Genomic DNA, 17,325 nt, shown 5'->3' with positions numbered 1-17,325 from the left:
TCACATGTCCCCAGTTGGGCACCTGGCCCTTAACCCACACATGTGCCCTGACTGAGAATCAAACTGGTGACCTTTTGGTTCACATGTTGACACTCAACCCACTAAGCCATACCAGCCAGAGTGAAATCAGCCTTTTAAAGCCTTAATAATCCAAGGGTATGAGGGAGATTGAGGGGCTGAGAGTGGGAGGGGTGAGGTGATTCACTCCAAGAGATACTCTGGGGGAAGAGGAGGGAGGAGCACCAAACTTGGAAATCCCTGGGATGGCAAAGGAGAGGAGGAAGTGAGGACAAGCCTATAGGGCCAGGCTGGGAACCTGCTCACTGAGGACCATGGGTGCTCCCACTCCACCTGGCTTCTGAGGCAGAAGGTAGGAGGTGACACGCAGTGGTGAGGACAGTCACATGGACACCCATTCACAGCAGCCCAGACATGGACAGAGAAGGTTCCAGTCCTGTTCTGGTTGCTTATCTGGTTTCAAGTGTGTTGATGGCCCCAGGGGTCCACAAGAGACCTGGGTGCTGAGGGACGGGTTCTGCAGACAATACCTCTGGAGTACATAGGCCGTCTGTTCTTAGTCTGAGCAGGGGCTCTTTGAGGGCCAGAACGTCTAGTCCACGGCCTAACCACCACTCCCACTGGGACCTTGTTTACTTTCTCAGGGAGAACTGAGGCTCCTGAGAAAATCTTATAGTGAGTCTGCTCTGCCCCCCAATCTTCCCTGCCACTGCTCTGCCTCACTCAGGGCCACCCCATGCTTAAGGGGTATGAAAGTCTGCACATCTCACAGTTGCAAAGGTCCCTTCTTCTCTGCCCCTAGAAGGCCAATCAGCGAGGGAATGGGGTGCCCCTCAGTGCCCTGGACCCCCATTTTGGGGGCTGCAGTCTGAGGAAGCCCCTTCTGGGGTTGGTGGGGAGTTGGGCTCTGCATCAGTGGGCAGGGGGGAAGCCTGGGTGCCCTGGCACTCTGGGCTGTAATAGAAGGAAAGGAGACGGAAGGAAGGCCGCAGCTCCTCCCGTACGCTGTCCAGGATGTGAGTGAAGGTTGGTCGCAAGCGCGGGTTCTGCTGCCAACAGCGGCTCATCAGCTCCTGTCTGGTGGGGTAGAAGGACAGGGTCAGAGGAGTCCACACCTCCTGCATCATACTCAGAGCATCGGTCAGCATAAGCAGGAGGACACAGGGGAGTAAATGGGCATTGTATGGGGATTTAGAACTGGGCTCAGAGCTGGGATCAGTGGAAGTAAAAGTGTCAGAGGCGGTGAACCAGATCCTGGGCAGGGGATAGGTGTAGGCAGGGTAGGGATGCAGAAGGGGCAGACTGTGGTGACTCACAGCTGAAGCGGACAGCTCTCTAGCTCCTCCAGGACCCCACCATCCATGACAAACTTGAGCACCTGCTCATTGGATAGACCCTGGTAGGGTTGTTCAGCCAGGGTCACGATCTCCCAGAGCACCACGCCAAAGGACCTGGAGGACACGTAGGAGGGCCTAAGCCCAGCACCCTTCATAAGGGAGTGCACCCAGGCGTCACCCCAAATCCCACCTCCACATCCCCTGAGCCCTCTGCTCCAGCCAAGCCCCACCAGACATCCGAGTGGGTGGTAAAGATTCCATCTTTGAGGGACTCGGGGGCCATCCAGCGCACAGGCAGCAGCCCCTTCCCGCCCTTGCGGTAATAGTCTGTCTCATACACGTCTCGAGTCATCCCAAAGTCTGGAAAGTAAGGCGGGCAAGGTGTGAGGCAGCAGAGCCTCCACTAGCTCCTGCCCCAGGAATGCCTCTCCCAACCTTCTCTACCTCCAGATTCACCAAGAATCCTGGAATGTGAGGGCTCTAAGTACATCAGAGACTTTCCCATTAAACCCCTCTGTACTCAGATAGGGAGACTGAAATTCAGGGTGGGGGGCTATCAGGGAGAGCTGTGGGCCACACCTAGGTCCCTGGATGCCTAGCTTTGGGGGAATCACTCTATTCTTCAGGTTGCCTCCACCTGCCTGCCCCCCCCCCATACCCCCAATCTTGACGGTGAAGTCCTGGGACACCATGCAGTTTCGGGCTGCCAGGTCTCGATGCACAAACTTGTTGGCGGCAAGGTAGGCCATGCCATCTGCAATCTCACCGGCCATCTGGATCATATCTCCCAGTCCTGGCCTTGGGAGCCCAGGGTTGTTCTAGAGCCAAGAGAGGGGACTGGTGATGAAGGAACCTAGGGGCAGGACTCCTCACCAAGGATTAACCCCACAACTATGCCCGAGTCTTCTCTGACTCCCCAGCCCATTGGCTCAGAATCTTCCTGGTTCTCACCTCTGCCTCTGGCCGCAAAGATCGAAGATGACTCTTGAGGTCCCCACGAGTCATTAACTCCATGATGACCAGAGTTGGCTGGCCCTGAGACACCACACCCAGGAGACGTACCTGGGATGGACAAAGAGCCTACTTGCAGGTCCACCTTGCTCTCCTTGACCCACCTGGCCAAAATCTTGATCTGCTGTGACCACACTCTGACCTAGACACCAACCCTGACCCTAACACCAACCATCAGCATTAACTCTAATCCTGACCTAACAATGACCCTGACCTTAACCTATGACCTTAATCACAGTTGATTATCATCCTAGTCTTTATGGTTGGCCCAGCTCTGACCTTGATCCCAATCACAGTCCAATAATGATCTGGACACTCAATATTGACCCCCAACCATGACCGATCTCAGCTCTAGCCATGATTCTACTATGGCCCTACCATGACCGTGGCTTGACTCTAACCCCAACCATGACCTTTACCCTACCTAGAGACCTGACCTCATCCCCCACCCTATTCCTCTTACCTAATTATGACCTTGACAATGCCACTGACCCTCCCTTACCACATGGTGACACTTGAATGCCTTCATGACAGAGGCTTCCTTGAGGAACTCAATGCGTTCTCGTGGGCTGGCCAGTTCATTCACTGTCTTCAGGGCTACAGGCGTGGTCTCCTCTCCAGCCTCAAGTCCTTGTGCCAGCCCTTCATATACCATCCCGAAGGAGCCCTGGCCCAGTTCCCGGATTATGGAGATCTGCTCCCGAGGCACCTCCCACTCGTCAGGGATATACACTGAGAGGAGGTGGGGATCACAGAGCAAGGATACCACTGTTTGCCACTCCTCCACCCACTTCTCTCCTCCTCTGAATGGCTCAGGTTCCAAGGCTGCCTGCTCCGAAAAGGTGTCCTGCAATTTACCTCTCCTCCCCTCCTATCTCTTTTCCACACCACCTGTCCACCCACCCCCAGACCTACTGTCAGAGGCACTGAAGTACTCCGGATTCACAGAGGCATAGAGAGTGCTGCTTCTGCAATGAGAGGTGAGAGGGTCAGGCTGGAAGTGTCCTCAGGTAGAAAGGAGCAACACCAGAGGAAAAGGAAGAGGGATAGTGCAAGGAAGAGGGCAGTTAAACACCCCCAGCCCTGATCAGCATGCCCCTTGGGGAGCCCTGAGCACTCTCAGGCTGGTCTTGGTCTTACTCCTGGGACCTGGGATCTGACAGGCTGTGAATAGAGAGGAAAGGACTAGAGGGGCTCCTGCCCCCTCAGCTAGACCTTAGAACCTGGCTAATCAAAGTCCCGCCCCCATTTCCCTCTTGTATTCGGCCTCAGGGGAGATCTGACATCCTGAGGTCTCCTGCCTCTCCCTCTGCTATGGTAGGGCCAGCTTCATTAGTTCTCAGTCTGAGTGTGGTGATGTGGTGACCCAGACGGAGGGGTTCCCCAGGATGTGGGACAGACTTTCATTGAGAAAACCAGGAAGTGCCAGGCAAACTGGGATGAGCTGGCCACTCTAACCGGAAGGTGTATCTTCCTCCATGCCGGCATCAGGGGTGAGTTACTGCTTCTAAGGAAGTCCCTTCTGCCATCTCATCTACCACCTTCTGACTGCACTGACTTTATGCTAAGGGCTCAGGGAGAGAAGGAGGCTGGGAACCAGTGAGACCTGTCCTCACCTCTTCCTGCTGTAGAAGAAACCAACGGCAGCCAGAATGATGAGCAGCATGACCCCCACAGGGGTGACAGTGAGAAGGACGTGCAGCCCCCCGGAGTCTTCCTCCTCTGGTGGTCAGTCAGAGGACAGGAACAGAGGGCAGCAAGGGGAGGGTCAAAGATGGAGATGTGAGAGGGTAGAGGACACTTCTCTTTCTAAATGGAAGACTAGGATGGGGCAAGGTGGGATGGAAGGGGTCTGTGGTTTTCACAGTGGGAGATGTGTCTGGGGACCTGGGTGGGTCTGGGACATAGGCTGTGTATACCTGAGCCAGGGATGTAAAAAGCGACACTTTCTGTCCAAGAGCCATTGCCAGCCAGCGAGGTTGCCCGAACTCTGGCAGAGTAGTTTCCAGGAGGCAGCAGGGCCAGGTGGACACCCCCAAACTTGGCATATCGCAGGCGAGACACACACAGCACTGTGGCCTCCTGAGGACAACACAGAACAGGTGGCTGGAAAAAGGACAGAGGCATAAACTGGGGCTGGGCTAGGGGGTCTTCTGGAGTACCTACCTCTCCCAAGCGGCGGTACTTGATTTCATACTTGAGGATAAGTCCATTGGGGTCAGATGGCTCAAGCCAGTGCAGGAGGACACTGTTCTTGCTAGCTGCCTCCCAGGCCACCTTCCCTGGGATACTATCAGCCTCTCCTGTGGGGGAGGGCATCAGACAGCCCAGCCACAAGTACAGTCATGAGCCATATAGCGATGTTTCTGTCAATAATGGGCTGCCTATATGATAGTGGTCCCATAGGATTATAACAGAGCTGGAAAATTCCTATCGCCTAGTGGCTTCATACTTGTCCTAACATCATAGCACAATGCATTACTCACATGTTTGTGGGGATATTGGTATAAACAAACCTACTGTGCTGCCTGTGTATTAAAGTACAGCACAGCCCCGGCTGGTGTGGCTCAGTGGATTGAGAGCCAGCCTGTGAACCAAAAGGTCACTGGTTCGATTCCCAATCAGGGCACATACATGCCTGGGTTGCAGGTCAAGTCCCCAGTAGGAGGGGGTGCGTGAGAGGAAACACACATTGATGTTTCTCTCTCTCTTTCTACCTCCCTTCCCCTCTCTCTAAAAATAAATAAATAAATCTTTTTAAAAAAGCATAGCACATACAATTATGTACAGTACACAATCTTGATAGTAATAAACAGTTACTGGTGTATGTATTTATTTAAATATACTTTCTGTAGTTATTTTAGAGTGTACTCTTTCTATTTATAAAAAAAGTTTGCTGTGAAATAGTATGTGGTGTTATGGCAGCAGCTTTATGCATCTTGACTGTTAACTGTGTTTAATCTCGTGTTGTTTGTTCAGTGATGCTGTACAGGTTTGTAGCACAGGAACAATGGGCTCTATGCCCTATAGCTTATGTGTGTGGTAGGCTACAACCATGTAGGCTTGTGTGAGTGCATTCTACGTTGTTCACACAACAATGGAGTGGCCTAAGCACACGTGTCTCAGAACAAATGCCCGTTATTAATCAGTGAGTGACTGTATTTCCTCTCACCGTCAAATCAAACCCAAGGGGGCTAAACAGGAAGGTTCGAAGACACTCTAGGATTATGGGGACTGGGAGGGGCAAGGAAAGCGAGGCCCTGGGGTTAGCTGTAGACCAGACTCGCTAGTTGGAGCATTAATTGGATAGAGTGCTTGGGGTCGGTGGTGGGTGGTGGGGTCGGCGGTGGTGGGTGTGGGGTGGGTTACTTACTGTGGGGCATAGTGCGTGCAAAGACGAAGGTGGCAGCGCTGCAACCCACTGTGTGCGCCGCATGGTTGCAGGCATGGATGTCGATCCGGTATTCCGTGAAGTGGCGCAAGCCACTCAACACAGTTCGCTCCCGGGGTACTTTGTCCTCTTGGATCTCGAAATCTGAGTTGTTTCCCACGAATCGGAGGGTCCCTGCGGCTCGACGGTGCCTCCCAGAATCCCTGGGGAGGGTGCGAGTCAGAGTCAAGCCTTCCCACCCCAGCCACACCCCTCAGGCTTGGCCCCGCCCCCGCTCACCTTTGAGGGCTCTTATTGATGGACGTCACCTTCCAAGGGGATCTGGGGAGACCAGGGAGGGCCCTGTCACGCCCGCCCAGAACTGCCCCTCGGCAGTGGCGCCCCGCCTCCCTCCAAGCCCACCCACAACTGGGCCCCGCCAACGAACTACCCTCTCAGCAAGACACGCCCCTTAAAGGCCCCGCCCATTAGGCCCTAGTGCCCAGGCCGCCTCGCACTTGGGGATAGTGATCGCGTTGTGCAGGAAGTTTTCAAACTTCTTTTGGAACGAGGCCTCCTGCGCCTCCAGCGGTGGCAAGACCTGCCCCTGAGGTGGATGCTGGCAAGGACAGCAGCCGGGCTCCATCTCCGCCTCTAGTTCTCCATCTTCGCGGTCGAAGCGTGGGTCGTTGTTGCTGGTGGGCAGCCGCAGGCCTGGCGCGTCGGCAGGGAGGGAAGTAATTAGACTGGCAGCACCCTTAGCCTGGTACCCCAACCCCTCCTGCCCAAGCCTCATCCCCTGCGCACCGCGGTGGCAGTAGTCATTGAGGTAGAGGTCGCTGTCCTCTGCCAGACGCTGCCACAGCACTAGGTAGTAGGTGATGTTCCCATTGCGTTGGGTCGGTGGCTTCCAGCGCACCAGCAGGTGGGAGGAGGAATTGGACGTGGAAATGACATCTTGGGGAATGGTGGGTGCTGGAGGTGTGAGTAGGGTACAACTGAGAAGCTGCAGATCCCTTTTCAAATACTGTCTGGTCATGGGCCCCTCTCTGAGTCCAGCCCCACTTGTCCCAAGCAATAGGTGATTCTCAACCTCCTTTTCCTAGAACTGAGCATTTTGTCCTTCCCTTGTCCTCCAACGGCCCTTGATTTGCCTGTTATTCCCCCTGCACTTTCCCACCCACAGTCTCCCTAGGATCTAGGTGAATGACCCTCTTCTCTTTCTTTCTTTCTTTCTTTCTTTCTTTCTTTCTTTCTTTCTTTCTTTCTTTCTTTCTTTCTTTCTTTCTTTCTTTCTTTCTTTCTTTCTTTCATTTAAGAGAGAGAGAGAGAGGAAGGTAGGGCGAGAGAGAGAGAGAGTCATTGATTTGTTGTTTCACTTATTTATGCATTCTTGGCCAATTCTTGTATGTGCCCTGACCAGGGATTGAACCCACAACCTTGATGTATTGGAATAGTGCTCTAACCAACTCAGCTGAGCTACCTGGCCAGAGCCTGCCCCATATTCTTTCTACCATCCAAGCATCTGTCCCCCCAGCCTCTATGGGTCAGGTGTTCAGTGATCCAGCATCTCTATTTCTGGTGTCTGGGTTCCCCCATTCTCACCAGGACCCAGACATCTAGCTCCTGCTCCCTCCGAAGGCCTACCTGCAGGAAGGGTTTGGAGGTAGATGATGGGGCTCTGGGCTCCTTGGTGGGGGCTTTCCTCAGCAGTAGTCAGTGTGATGGCCCGCACAAACACTGCATACTGTGTCCAGGGCTTGAGGGGTGCTAGGGTCACCCCTGGCTCCTGGTTTCGGCTCAGGGGGAGCTCCACATCTAGCAGGTTCCAGCTCTGGGTCCCACAGGCATCTGGACCTATGTGCTCCGTGGCATTCTGAAATGGGCTGAATACCCCACCCCAGGTTTCTAGGAGCGCCTCCTCTCTGAATCACCCCAAGAATGTCATTGTCATTCTTCCAGTATGCATGATGGCATCCAGAAGCAGATGTGGGTCCACCCTTTGGGGTAGGTGCCTTGTGGCATGACACTCACTGAATGGGTCTGCTCAGAGCTGGACCTGAGGCAGGATTCACAGTATATGTCTCTGGGGGGCATGGCCACGCCCACACTGCAAGGCAGTGGTGGTAGGGAGCTTCCTGAAGGGACTCTGTGATACTCTGCTCTTTGAGTCCAGAGGCAGCTGTATGCAGTTGTGCAGATTGTGAGCTACACAAGCCAGGGGTGCCATTGACATTGCAGTCCATATTAGTGCTCCTCAAAGTATGGTTCAGGGACCAGAAAGTTTAGTATTACCTGGGAGCTTGTTAGAAATGCAGATTCACGGGCCTTACCCAGGGCTAACTGAATCTGAATCTGTGGGGGTGGAGCCCAGGAAACTGTATTTAACAAACTCTGCAGCTCCCCATGCTGGAGACCTTCACCTACTACTGAGGCCTAGGAGAACCCTGGCCACCTGAGCAGGCCTGTGACCACTGACTTCCCTGCCTTCCCCCCAGGCTGGGAGGGAAGTGCTAGTGAGCAACCAAGACCTCTCAATTTTAGTACACAGGAAATGCTTCCAAGCCAGGTGGCTCCTGTCCTCTCTCTGCCTTAGGAGGGGAGTTTCTCCTCACAGCCTGCCCTCTCAGCCTGCCAGCCCAAATCAGTCTCCCTCCTCTAAGGATTTCTACTTTTGATTCCTAGCCATTCTTTTGGAGAAGTCCTTCCTCTGGTCAAGCACTATGCCTACTGCTTCAGTCAGTTTGCTCTCCAGATCAAAGAGCAGCTTGTCTCTGGCTGTCCCTGCTTCCTTCCTTCGTCGGGCTTTAATGAAATGCTAGTCAAGCTGCATGTAACCCTGGCGGAATTAGTGGGTACTCCCCAGACCGTTGCTGGGGCAGGAGTGTGCGGTCAGTACAGATATTAGCATAGTGAATTGAAGTTTAATTATCCAAGCCTTCCCAGTGGGGGCGCTTCTCCCAGGCTCTCAGAAGTCCTGACTGACCTCTCCATTTCACTGGATGAGACTGAGCCACAGAGAGATGAAGGTGAGAGGCGAGAGCTAGACGTGGGCCCTACAGGGAGTGCGACTTGGGGATCCTGGCTTTCTGACTGTCCAAAGCCCCGCGCTGGTCTGCCGTCACTTGCCTTGGGTCGTGGCTACCTCCCGCCCGGCCTGCCCCGCCCCCGTTTGGGCCCAGCCCGGCTCGGGCTCTGAAGGGGTACTCACGACTCCTTGTAGTACACAATGAAACTGAGTAGGTCTCGGGCCTCCAGCGGCTCGTAGCGCTCCCAGCGCAGTAAGATGCGGTCGGCCTCGGTCACATTGGACACGAAACGCAGAGTGCGAGTCTGACCTGGGCGGGGCGAGAGGCGAACACCTACTCTCGGCCGCGCTGGGCATCCCCCGGAGCCGCCTGCTTCCAAGCCCGACTTTGACTTCGTAGCATTCCACCCCCAATGAAGCCTCTGAAGAGAAGTTATCACACTGGCCTCTCCAAGAGGCCCCTTCCACCTGGCTGCGTGTCTGTTTGTCTCTCGGGGTCGTGTGCTCCCCCCACAGGGCTGGGGTTGGGGCCTCACAGGCGGCGCGGTCTCCGTTGGTGCGGGGGTTGATTTCCGCCTTGTTCTGCCGTCCGCGAGTGCCGGTCACCTGCTCCAAGTGGTAAATGTGTTCCAAGCAGAGGCGTGGGTTGAAGGCGAAGTAGATCTTGCCCACGGGAATGCTGAGCCCCACAGCCACCCAGGACCCCAGCTGCTGTAGGTTCTGGTTGTCCAGCACGTACAGAGTGTAGTTCCTGCGGGCCGGAGGAGACCTTGTTTCCAACGGGAGATGCGGGCAGGCGGGGCGGAAGTGCCTATGGGCTCCTCTTGGAAAGGCTGTGTTGGGGGCCTAGGGGAAGAGGGGTGCTCAGCCACCCACTCTCAGCAGGAGGTGTTCGTACACACCCAGTCTGTGTCACTGACCAGGAGTCACCCACACTCCCTGTCTTTTCATCATCTGTGAAATGGGGTCAACAGTTTCTCTGCCTCCCTCCTCCTGTAATGTTACATTGACTGACCACCTGCTATGCATCAGGCTAAGGAGTGGCACTCAGCGTGGGGCGATGCCTCTCCAGCTGGAGAGTGGGCAATGCCAGGGGTACATGGCAACATGCCAGGAAACATGAGAAACCACTTGGCTGGACGGTAATTTAAAACATTCTCTTTATTTGGAAAAATCCTGGCTACATTAAGGATAGGCCTTTACTGGTAGGTGGTAGGAATGGGTTTCAAACCCAAGCAGTCTTTTTCTGCAGCTGAGGGGATCAGACAACAATTGCAGCCAACCCATGGAGAGTTATGTGTAACTACACTTATATAGTATACGCTGTGTTCCAGGCATCATTTTAAGAGCTTTATACCTAACAACTTAAGTAATCGTCATAACAGTCCTAAGAAATCAGCAGTGTTCATATTAACCCCATTTAACAGATGAGAAAATTGAGGACCAGATTAAGTAACATACCCAAAGTCGCAAAGCTAATGAGTAGCAGAGCTGGCTCCAGAGCCCATGCGCTTCATTATTTTGGGAGTTTAGGGGAGAAGGTGTGATAGAGGGAGCTGGTCAGAGGCCTGTTTCTGACCCCTTACCCATCCACCATGGAGTCTCCCCGGATTAGTTTGAGGTTCTTGAAAAAGCTCAGGGACACGAGGGCAAAGGAGTGCTTGACTTTGAGGAAGCCAGTGATGGTCTCTACCAGCCCCAGGCTGTGCTGTAGCTCTTGCTCCAGGTTGTCTGGGGAGGGAGGAAGACAGGGGTGGAGCAAGGGCAGGAGGGTGGTGGGTGTACAGGGCAGGGGCCTAAATGGGGTCCCAGATAGAGGGTCCTCAGGCTGGAACCCAGGGTAATAGGAAGTGGTGCTTTAGCTGGGCCACTGGAAGGGGAGTGACAGGGAGGAAGGGTATGGCTAGGAGGAGGGTGGCCCAGGGGAAGGTACTAACAGCCCTGGCGAAGATTGAGGATGAGGCTCCCCTCCACGTGGGTGCAGCCCACCAGATCTTGTGCCACCTGGATGGAGTCGATAGTCTTGGTGCCAACTTTGCACTTTTTGGGGCACAGCCCCTCACACTTGTGGCAGAATATGCTGGTAGGGGCAAGCAGAGAGTGTGGCATGAGCCCTGGACCAGTGTGGGCCTTCTCACTACTCAAGGGTGCTCCCCACCGGCCCTACACTCACCTACTGCCATTACGGGTGAAGCCCGGGGGACACTGGGCCAGGCAACTGCCCTGGTGGATGCCAAAGGTAGAGACATGGCTGGGCACAGAGTGCAGGCTGGCACAGAGCTCAGCAGTGACACAGCGCCAGGACTCATGCTGGTAGGTGCCTGGAGGGCAGGCCTGGTGGCAGGCGCCCTGGAAGTAGAAGTGGCGGCAGGCGACACAGGCTCGGGGGTCATCTGGTTGGCTGCAGCCCCCCAAGCATTCTTTGTGGCAGCACTCACCACCAGCTGTACAGGCCAGGCCATGGGGACACGGGCACACTGTGGGCAGAGTGCTGTATGAGGCAGAATCCAGGCCTCCCTGGGGCCTGGCCCTACCTGCTCCTTCTGTGGTGACACTAGTCTGAACCCAAATCCCCCAATTCAGGTAACACTGGCTGCAGACTCCACCTCAGACAGGGGCTCTTGAGGACATGGGCCATGGCCCCTTTCAGGGGCTCCCAACTTCCTGCAGTGTCCAGGCAAGGGTGTCAGAACTCAGGACAGAGCAGTGACCTTGTCCATCAGGACTGCTGCTCCCCCTCCTTCTGCCCTGTCTAGGCCTGGTGCCCAGATTATTGTTGGGCTGGTGCCAGGGTGAACCAGCCAGTTTCTCCTGAGCAGCTAGGCCCAGCACAAGGTGGGTCTGGGAGTGTGTGGAAGGAGGGGCCACCATCAGTCATCTCACCCATGCCCCTGTCCATAACTACTCTACTCTGGGCAGGAGGCAGCCCCAAGCAGCAGTGGGTGGGTTTGGGGCTGGGAAACCAATGGCCTGGGAACTCTGCACAGTGGCAGCTGGCTGTCTGTGGGAGCCTGCATGTGGTGGGGGTCAGCCAGGGCATGTTGACACTGTACACGAGAGAGGACGTGCAGCAGCTGTGTTTACAGCCAACAGGGAGGCACCAGGGAGGTGAGGCCGAGAGGATACAGTAGGGATCTGGTTACTCTTCTGCCCTGATGCTGAGGAGTGAGGGGAGCTGACCTCCAGGAGCTATGTGGAAAGAGCCTTAGTTTGGGGGCCCCAGATCAGCCCCCACACTCTGAAAGATCTTCCCTCCCTAGAACTTTCAATTCCTTCTCCTCCCACCATTCCCTCCTTACCTCACTCCTCCTTCCTTTGGTTTCCTCTCATGCACCCTACTTCCCAAAGCAGATCCCACCTCACAGATTTGTCCTTTCCTGTCCTGTCCTTTATGTGTCGCCTCCACTTTTCTTCTTCCACCCAGCTCTCAGCCTCTCCATGACGGTACTGCCAGCCTACCATGGGTCACCTGTGCTGTGTGGTCATTTTGATCAGGAAGAGAACTGCTCTCACAGCCTAGCCACTGCTCTAATGCTTGATAGAAGAGCTCGTTCCTCACAACAACCCTATTCCCTATTTACATGCAAGGAAACTGAGGCACAGAGAGGTCAAAATAATATAGCCAGTAAGTGGTAGAGCTGAAATTCAAACCTGGGCCACCTGACTTTGTACTTTGCTGCTGCCCCATACCACTTCTCGCATGGCCGTCGGGTATCCGTTCATGCCTCCCCTTCCTCCCGTGCCAACCTTGTACCTGTCCTTTACTTTCTCCATTGCTACCTGATGCCATCTTGTGCCTGTATCTTGATTACCTTATGCTACATCAGTTATTTGACTTTTCCGAGCCTTAATTTCCTTATCTGCAAAACAATAGTACTTGCCTCATAGGATGACTGAGAATTAAAAACACACACACACACACACAACAGTGGCTGCTAAGTAGTGACCCACACCATCTTGTGGCCACCCATCTGACCCGGCTTTCCCTGTGCCCCCCAGTTACGTTCTGTGCTAGTACTCACCCCTCTGGCAGTGGCTGGAGGTCCAGCATCTGTACTCTGTGCGCCCACTGAAGGTGGTCCTGGCACAGGGCTCGCCAGTGGCGCCCAGCACACCAGGACACACGTCAGCACACTCCTCGCCCAGCTTGTTGCCCACAATGTGGTTGGCGCCAGGTGAAGGCTGCAGCAGGCCCCAGTCAATGGTGGACAGGTGGCAGAGCTCCTGGTTCTTTTCCACGCGCACGGCCCCGCGCAGCACGGCCCCCAGTGCTGGCAGCCCCACGTCGCGCAGGTGTGGCATCTCAAAGATGACGAGCGCGTAGCCCAGGAAGAGGTGGGCACCGCGTATGACTGCTAAGTTGGGGAAGAGGTCACGCAGGCTCTCCAGACCATAGACACGGAACAGCAGCAGGTACTCGGTGACCTGAGTGAGGCGTGGGAAGCTGAGGCCACGGAAGTCCTCGCCGGTGGCTGTGAACATGAGCAGGATCTGCAGGTGACCTTCCACCACACTGCAGTTCTCCAGTCGCCGCAGCTCTGCCACCTCTGAGCGGATATCCAGACTGGGGCACACTGTGGGCACAAGTGGCCAGGAGTGGTCAGCGCAGTGTGGGCCAAGCACTTCATCCCACTGCAGCAGCTTTGGGGGAGGGGGACCACACTGGGAGTGGGACGTGGAGTGGGCACCAGGCCCTGCTGCAGGTGTGGGGTGCTCTCCTCTCAGAACCTCAGAGGCCTCGTTGGCAGCTTGAGGGGGCTCTGCCAGATGAGCAGCTGAGCCCCCTAAACCCACTTCCCCTTTTCCATTGGTTGCCACTTTATTTTCGCAGTCAGACTCCAGATCTAAAGCCATTCTGACTCTTTTCCTTCTCTCATGCCCACAGCTTGTGGGCTCTGTCTTTAAAATGCATCCAGAATCCAGTTGCTGGTCACCACCTTCACTGATTTCACTATCATCTTCTGGATTTACAGTAACAGCCTCCCAAATGGTCATTTCACTTCCACCCTGTCCCCTCTTTGGTCTTTTCTCCACTCTATAGCCAGAGTGATCTTCTCAAAACACAAGTTGGATCACATTCCTCCACTGCTCGAAACATCCCAATGGTCCCCATCTCACTGATCAAAAGCCAAGGTCATTAACACAGCTTATCAGGCCTCTGCTGCTTCTCTGCCATTATCCCCTTTCTTTTTCTTCTCCAGCCACATTGACCTCAAACGAGCTAGCCAAGTTTCTGTTTGGGGGTATTTGCACTTTCTGGTGCCTTGGGCTAGAAACTCCTCCCTCTAAGTAGCTTCTTTACCCTCTTTAAGTCTTTGCTCAAATGTCACCTCAATGATACCTCTGACCATTCTATTTAAAATTGTGACAATCCCTGTCCCTTTCCTACTTTATTTCTTCCTATAATTCTTAACACTGGCTAATATATAATTTATTCATTTTGTTTATGTTAAGCTCCAGAAGGTAGAGATCTCTGTATAATCTTTGCTGTATCCTTGGTGCCTAGTATAGTGCCTGGCACAAAACTGGTACTTAATAAATATTTGATGAGTGAATGAATGAATTCTGTGACTGCGAATCAGTAGTCCGAGCTTCATACACTCCACTTCTCTCCCAGACATAAGGGAGCTAGATACTTGGTCTCTGCATTTGTTTACTTTTGAAGGGATATTCCATGGCTCCTGATTGCCAAAAGTTCAAGTTTAAATTCCTCGGCCTGATATTCAGATGTTGATAAACTGATCCCCACTAATATCTACAGCCTCAGAAGGTTCCTCACCCTGGTAATACCATCAGCTCTTGTCCTGCAAGCTCAGCTCAAGCCCCCCCACCCTTCTCTGACCCTCTGACCCCGAGATAATCACTTCCCCTTCAGGCTCAGCAGCACTTAGTCCAGCACCCATACCAGAACAGGTGGGGCACTGCCTCAACATTGCTGTCTATATCTCTATCACCCTCTCCAAGGAGGAAATCTTCTGAGGGCAGGGCCCTTGTTAGTCGGCTCTGCATCCTCCCATGGTACCCTGTTCAGGGATGGAACCACTGGGCACTCATGGGCCATGGGTCGAATTGATGGACATCTAGATCCTTAGTCTACTCCTTGGGGATCCTGATATGTCCAGCTTCTCCAGGGCATCAACCCCACTTCCCGCTCTCTCCCCGAGGCACCTAGGACCACTCCTCTAAGTGGGCTGCCTGGTCCCTGCACTCACTTGCTCCCAAACATATTTTCCACGGCTCCCCATTCAGGAAGATTCAAATCTGAATTCTTCCACTTGCCATTCATGTCCTGCTAACCTCTCCAGCCTCTACTCTCTCCCTTCCTGAATAAGCCCTTGGGGGCATCACATGTGTCACAGACCCAGGCCCATCCCCTAATGGTTTACAGTGAGGTGGGCAGGCAAGGCTGGCTCCATGGAACTTACTTCACACTTCCTGTTGTCATTAATGGTTCCTGTGCTTGACTCTGCCCAGCAACTCTGTGTGAGTGTGTGTCTGAGCACATGCAGGTACACACACACACAAAAGAGAGGAGAATGAGAAAACACTTCTAGCCCCTCCAGGCGAAGGCCAATCAAACACTTTGAAGCAGATGGGAGGTTCTGTCAGGCTCCCAACACCACTTCCCATCATGCCTTCTGCCTCTCTAGGGCTCCCCTGATGGGAGTCATTTGGAAAAATAAATCTCCGACCTTTACAGATTAACCCCTGCCTGCTTCCCCTTAGGACATGGCCCTGTGCAGAGCTGCACTGGGAATGGGACATCTGGGTCCCCTGACCAAACACCAACCTCTCCATCCCCCCAGGGACGTGCTCCTGTCCTGACAACCGTGATTCTGGCTGGCATCTTTTGTGCCTAGTCCTGGCACAGCAGTGGAGGAGGGGAAGTGGTGCAGGGGAGGGGCTGTGCCTTGAAGCCAGTGTCTCTGTGACTAGCACTCTTCAGGGACCCCCTACCCCAACCCATTTGCATCATTCTTGTCTCTATAGGAAGGGAAGACTCTGCCCTGCCCCAGGGAGCCCTCAGTCTGAGGACCTCAGACAAGCACCAAGCACTGGATTCCAGCGCCCCTCAGTCTGAAAGGGAAGCGTGGGTTTGGGGAAAGGAACATCTCCTAATCCTTCCCCTTTTGAATCCTCCACCCTCAGCTTTTTTCCTCTCTGTCAAAGTCCCCAGCATCCCAATGAGGGCCACTTAGTCTATATGGCCCCACCCATCCTCAAACCCTACACTTGAGGATTGTCTAGCCTGGGGCACTAATGAAAAAGCAGTACCACCACCACTGCTGCCTCCACCACCCTGGCCGAGTGGTTCAGTTGGTTGGAGCATTATCCCTGTACACCAAAAATGTGAGTTTGATTCCCGGTCAGGGCACATACTAGGTTGTGGGTTCAGTTGGTTGGGGCATGTGTGGGAGACAACCAATTGATGTTTCTCTCTTGCTCTCTCCCTCTCTTTCACAAATCAATAAACATATCCTCGGGTGAGGAGTTTTTAAGAAAACAGCCCCCATCCCAGCAAATAGGCCCTAAGATGGGCAGCATGGGCAGGGCCCTGGAGGCAGGACCCCAGGACCCCAATCTAGCTTTACCTCTCAGTTTCCTGAGCCTTCGCTTCCTGTCTGCCCAGTGAGTTCAGTCACATAACTGTGCTTAGTTCTCAGCTACCCATTCCTTTCCTGCCCGTTTCCCATTCGGATGCCCTGGAAACGCTTTCTGAGACTCTCCTCCCTCACTCTGGTTCTCATTCAGGCTCTACTGGGATCAAGGTTTCACAAAGCAGGATGGAGGGCATCTGTTCATCTCTTGTTTCACAGTCCTTCTCACCTCCCAGGGAACTGAGGGGAAAACACCCTCATGCAGGGAACGAACTGCTCTTCCTGGTGGGAAGTCCTTCTGTGAGCTAACCCCCATCTTCACAATGCAGTAGCTAAATAGATGTGTTCTGGCTGGAAACTCAGTTGTTTGGCCTTCCAGCCAGCTGGGAGGGAGATGGGGCTCCAGGAGACAGTACCAGGGACTCACCCTCTAGTGCATCCAGGCCAAATCCCGAGGACAGGAGGGTCACAAGCAGACATGCCACCCATGGCCACAGTCTGGGCACTGCCATTGCCCCAGTCCTTACTCTTCTGCAGATGGACAGGCCCTAAGGGACACAGACACAGGCTTGGGAGGGGAGGGGAGGGGCTGAGACCAAGCCGTAAGGAGTCCCACACAGAAATGGCAGGAGACAGAACAAAGGAATGACATGCAGCCACGGACACAGTGACAGGCAGCTAGAGACGGAGACTCGGCGTGAAGCCAGAGACAGAGAGATGAGGACAGAGATGCAGGCAGACAGAGAGACCCCCCATGAGGAGAAGGTTCTACGGGGTGCAGAGCAAAAGAGGTCCAAGAGGCCAGCCAGCCCCAAGGTCGAGAGAAACCCGGAAAGCTTGCCGTGCCACGGAGAGTATCGGGAGTCCCGGGGCACGCAGGAAAGTCTTTCTGGATCTCCAGGGGCGCTTTACGCTCCCAAGCGCCCGCCGGCCCCTCTGGCTGTCTTGTCTCCTACGGCGCAC

General features: G+C 54.3%; 1 protein-coding gene across 3 annotated transcripts; it reads right to left on the bottom strand.

Annotated features, from left to right (window-relative positions):
* On the bottom strand, positions 1-17,325 carry INSRR (insulin receptor related receptor). 3 transcript variants are annotated; one of them, XM_045817165.1, is made up of 23 exons: positions 17,204-17,325; positions 16,790-16,910; positions 12,787-13,338; positions 10,938-11,241; positions 10,702-10,844; positions 10,351-10,495; positions 9,301-9,515; positions 8,948-9,074; positions 7,384-7,622; positions 6,544-6,711; positions 6,255-6,450; positions 6,037-6,078; positions 5,740-5,960; positions 4,533-4,669; positions 4,286-4,448; positions 3,983-4,088; positions 3,282-3,334; positions 2,869-3,098; positions 2,307-2,417; positions 2,014-2,173; positions 1,586-1,715; positions 1,335-1,490; positions 1-1,095 (listed from the first exon to the last, which is right to left on the bottom strand). In XM_045817165.1, exons 2-23 carry the CDS (start codon positions 16,872-16,874, stop codon positions 852-854), a joined length of 3,927 nt encoding a protein of 1,308 aa, XP_045673121.1. In that variant the 5' UTR covers positions 16,875-16,910; positions 17,204-17,325; the 3' UTR covers positions 1-851. The 3 variants fall into 3 exon arrangements, with proteins under 3 accessions (XP_045673121.1, XP_045673122.1, XP_045673123.1); XM_045817166.1 differs by having other exon boundaries at positions 1,335-1,469; positions 16,790-17,303; XM_045817167.1 differs by lacking the exon at positions 6,037-6,078 and having other exon boundaries at positions 16,790-17,303.

Source organism: Phyllostomus hastatus, unplaced genomic scaffold (assembly GCF_019186645.2).
Source record: "Phyllostomus hastatus isolate PE091 unplaced genomic scaffold, TTU_PhHast_1.1 phas_scaffold_216, whole genome shotgun sequence".
NCBI classification, from domain to species: Eukaryota; Metazoa; Chordata; class Mammalia; order Chiroptera; family Phyllostomidae; genus Phyllostomus; species Phyllostomus hastatus.
The sequence above is the reverse complement of the archived record's forward strand: the minus strand, read 5'-3'. Positions and strand labels throughout refer to the sequence as shown.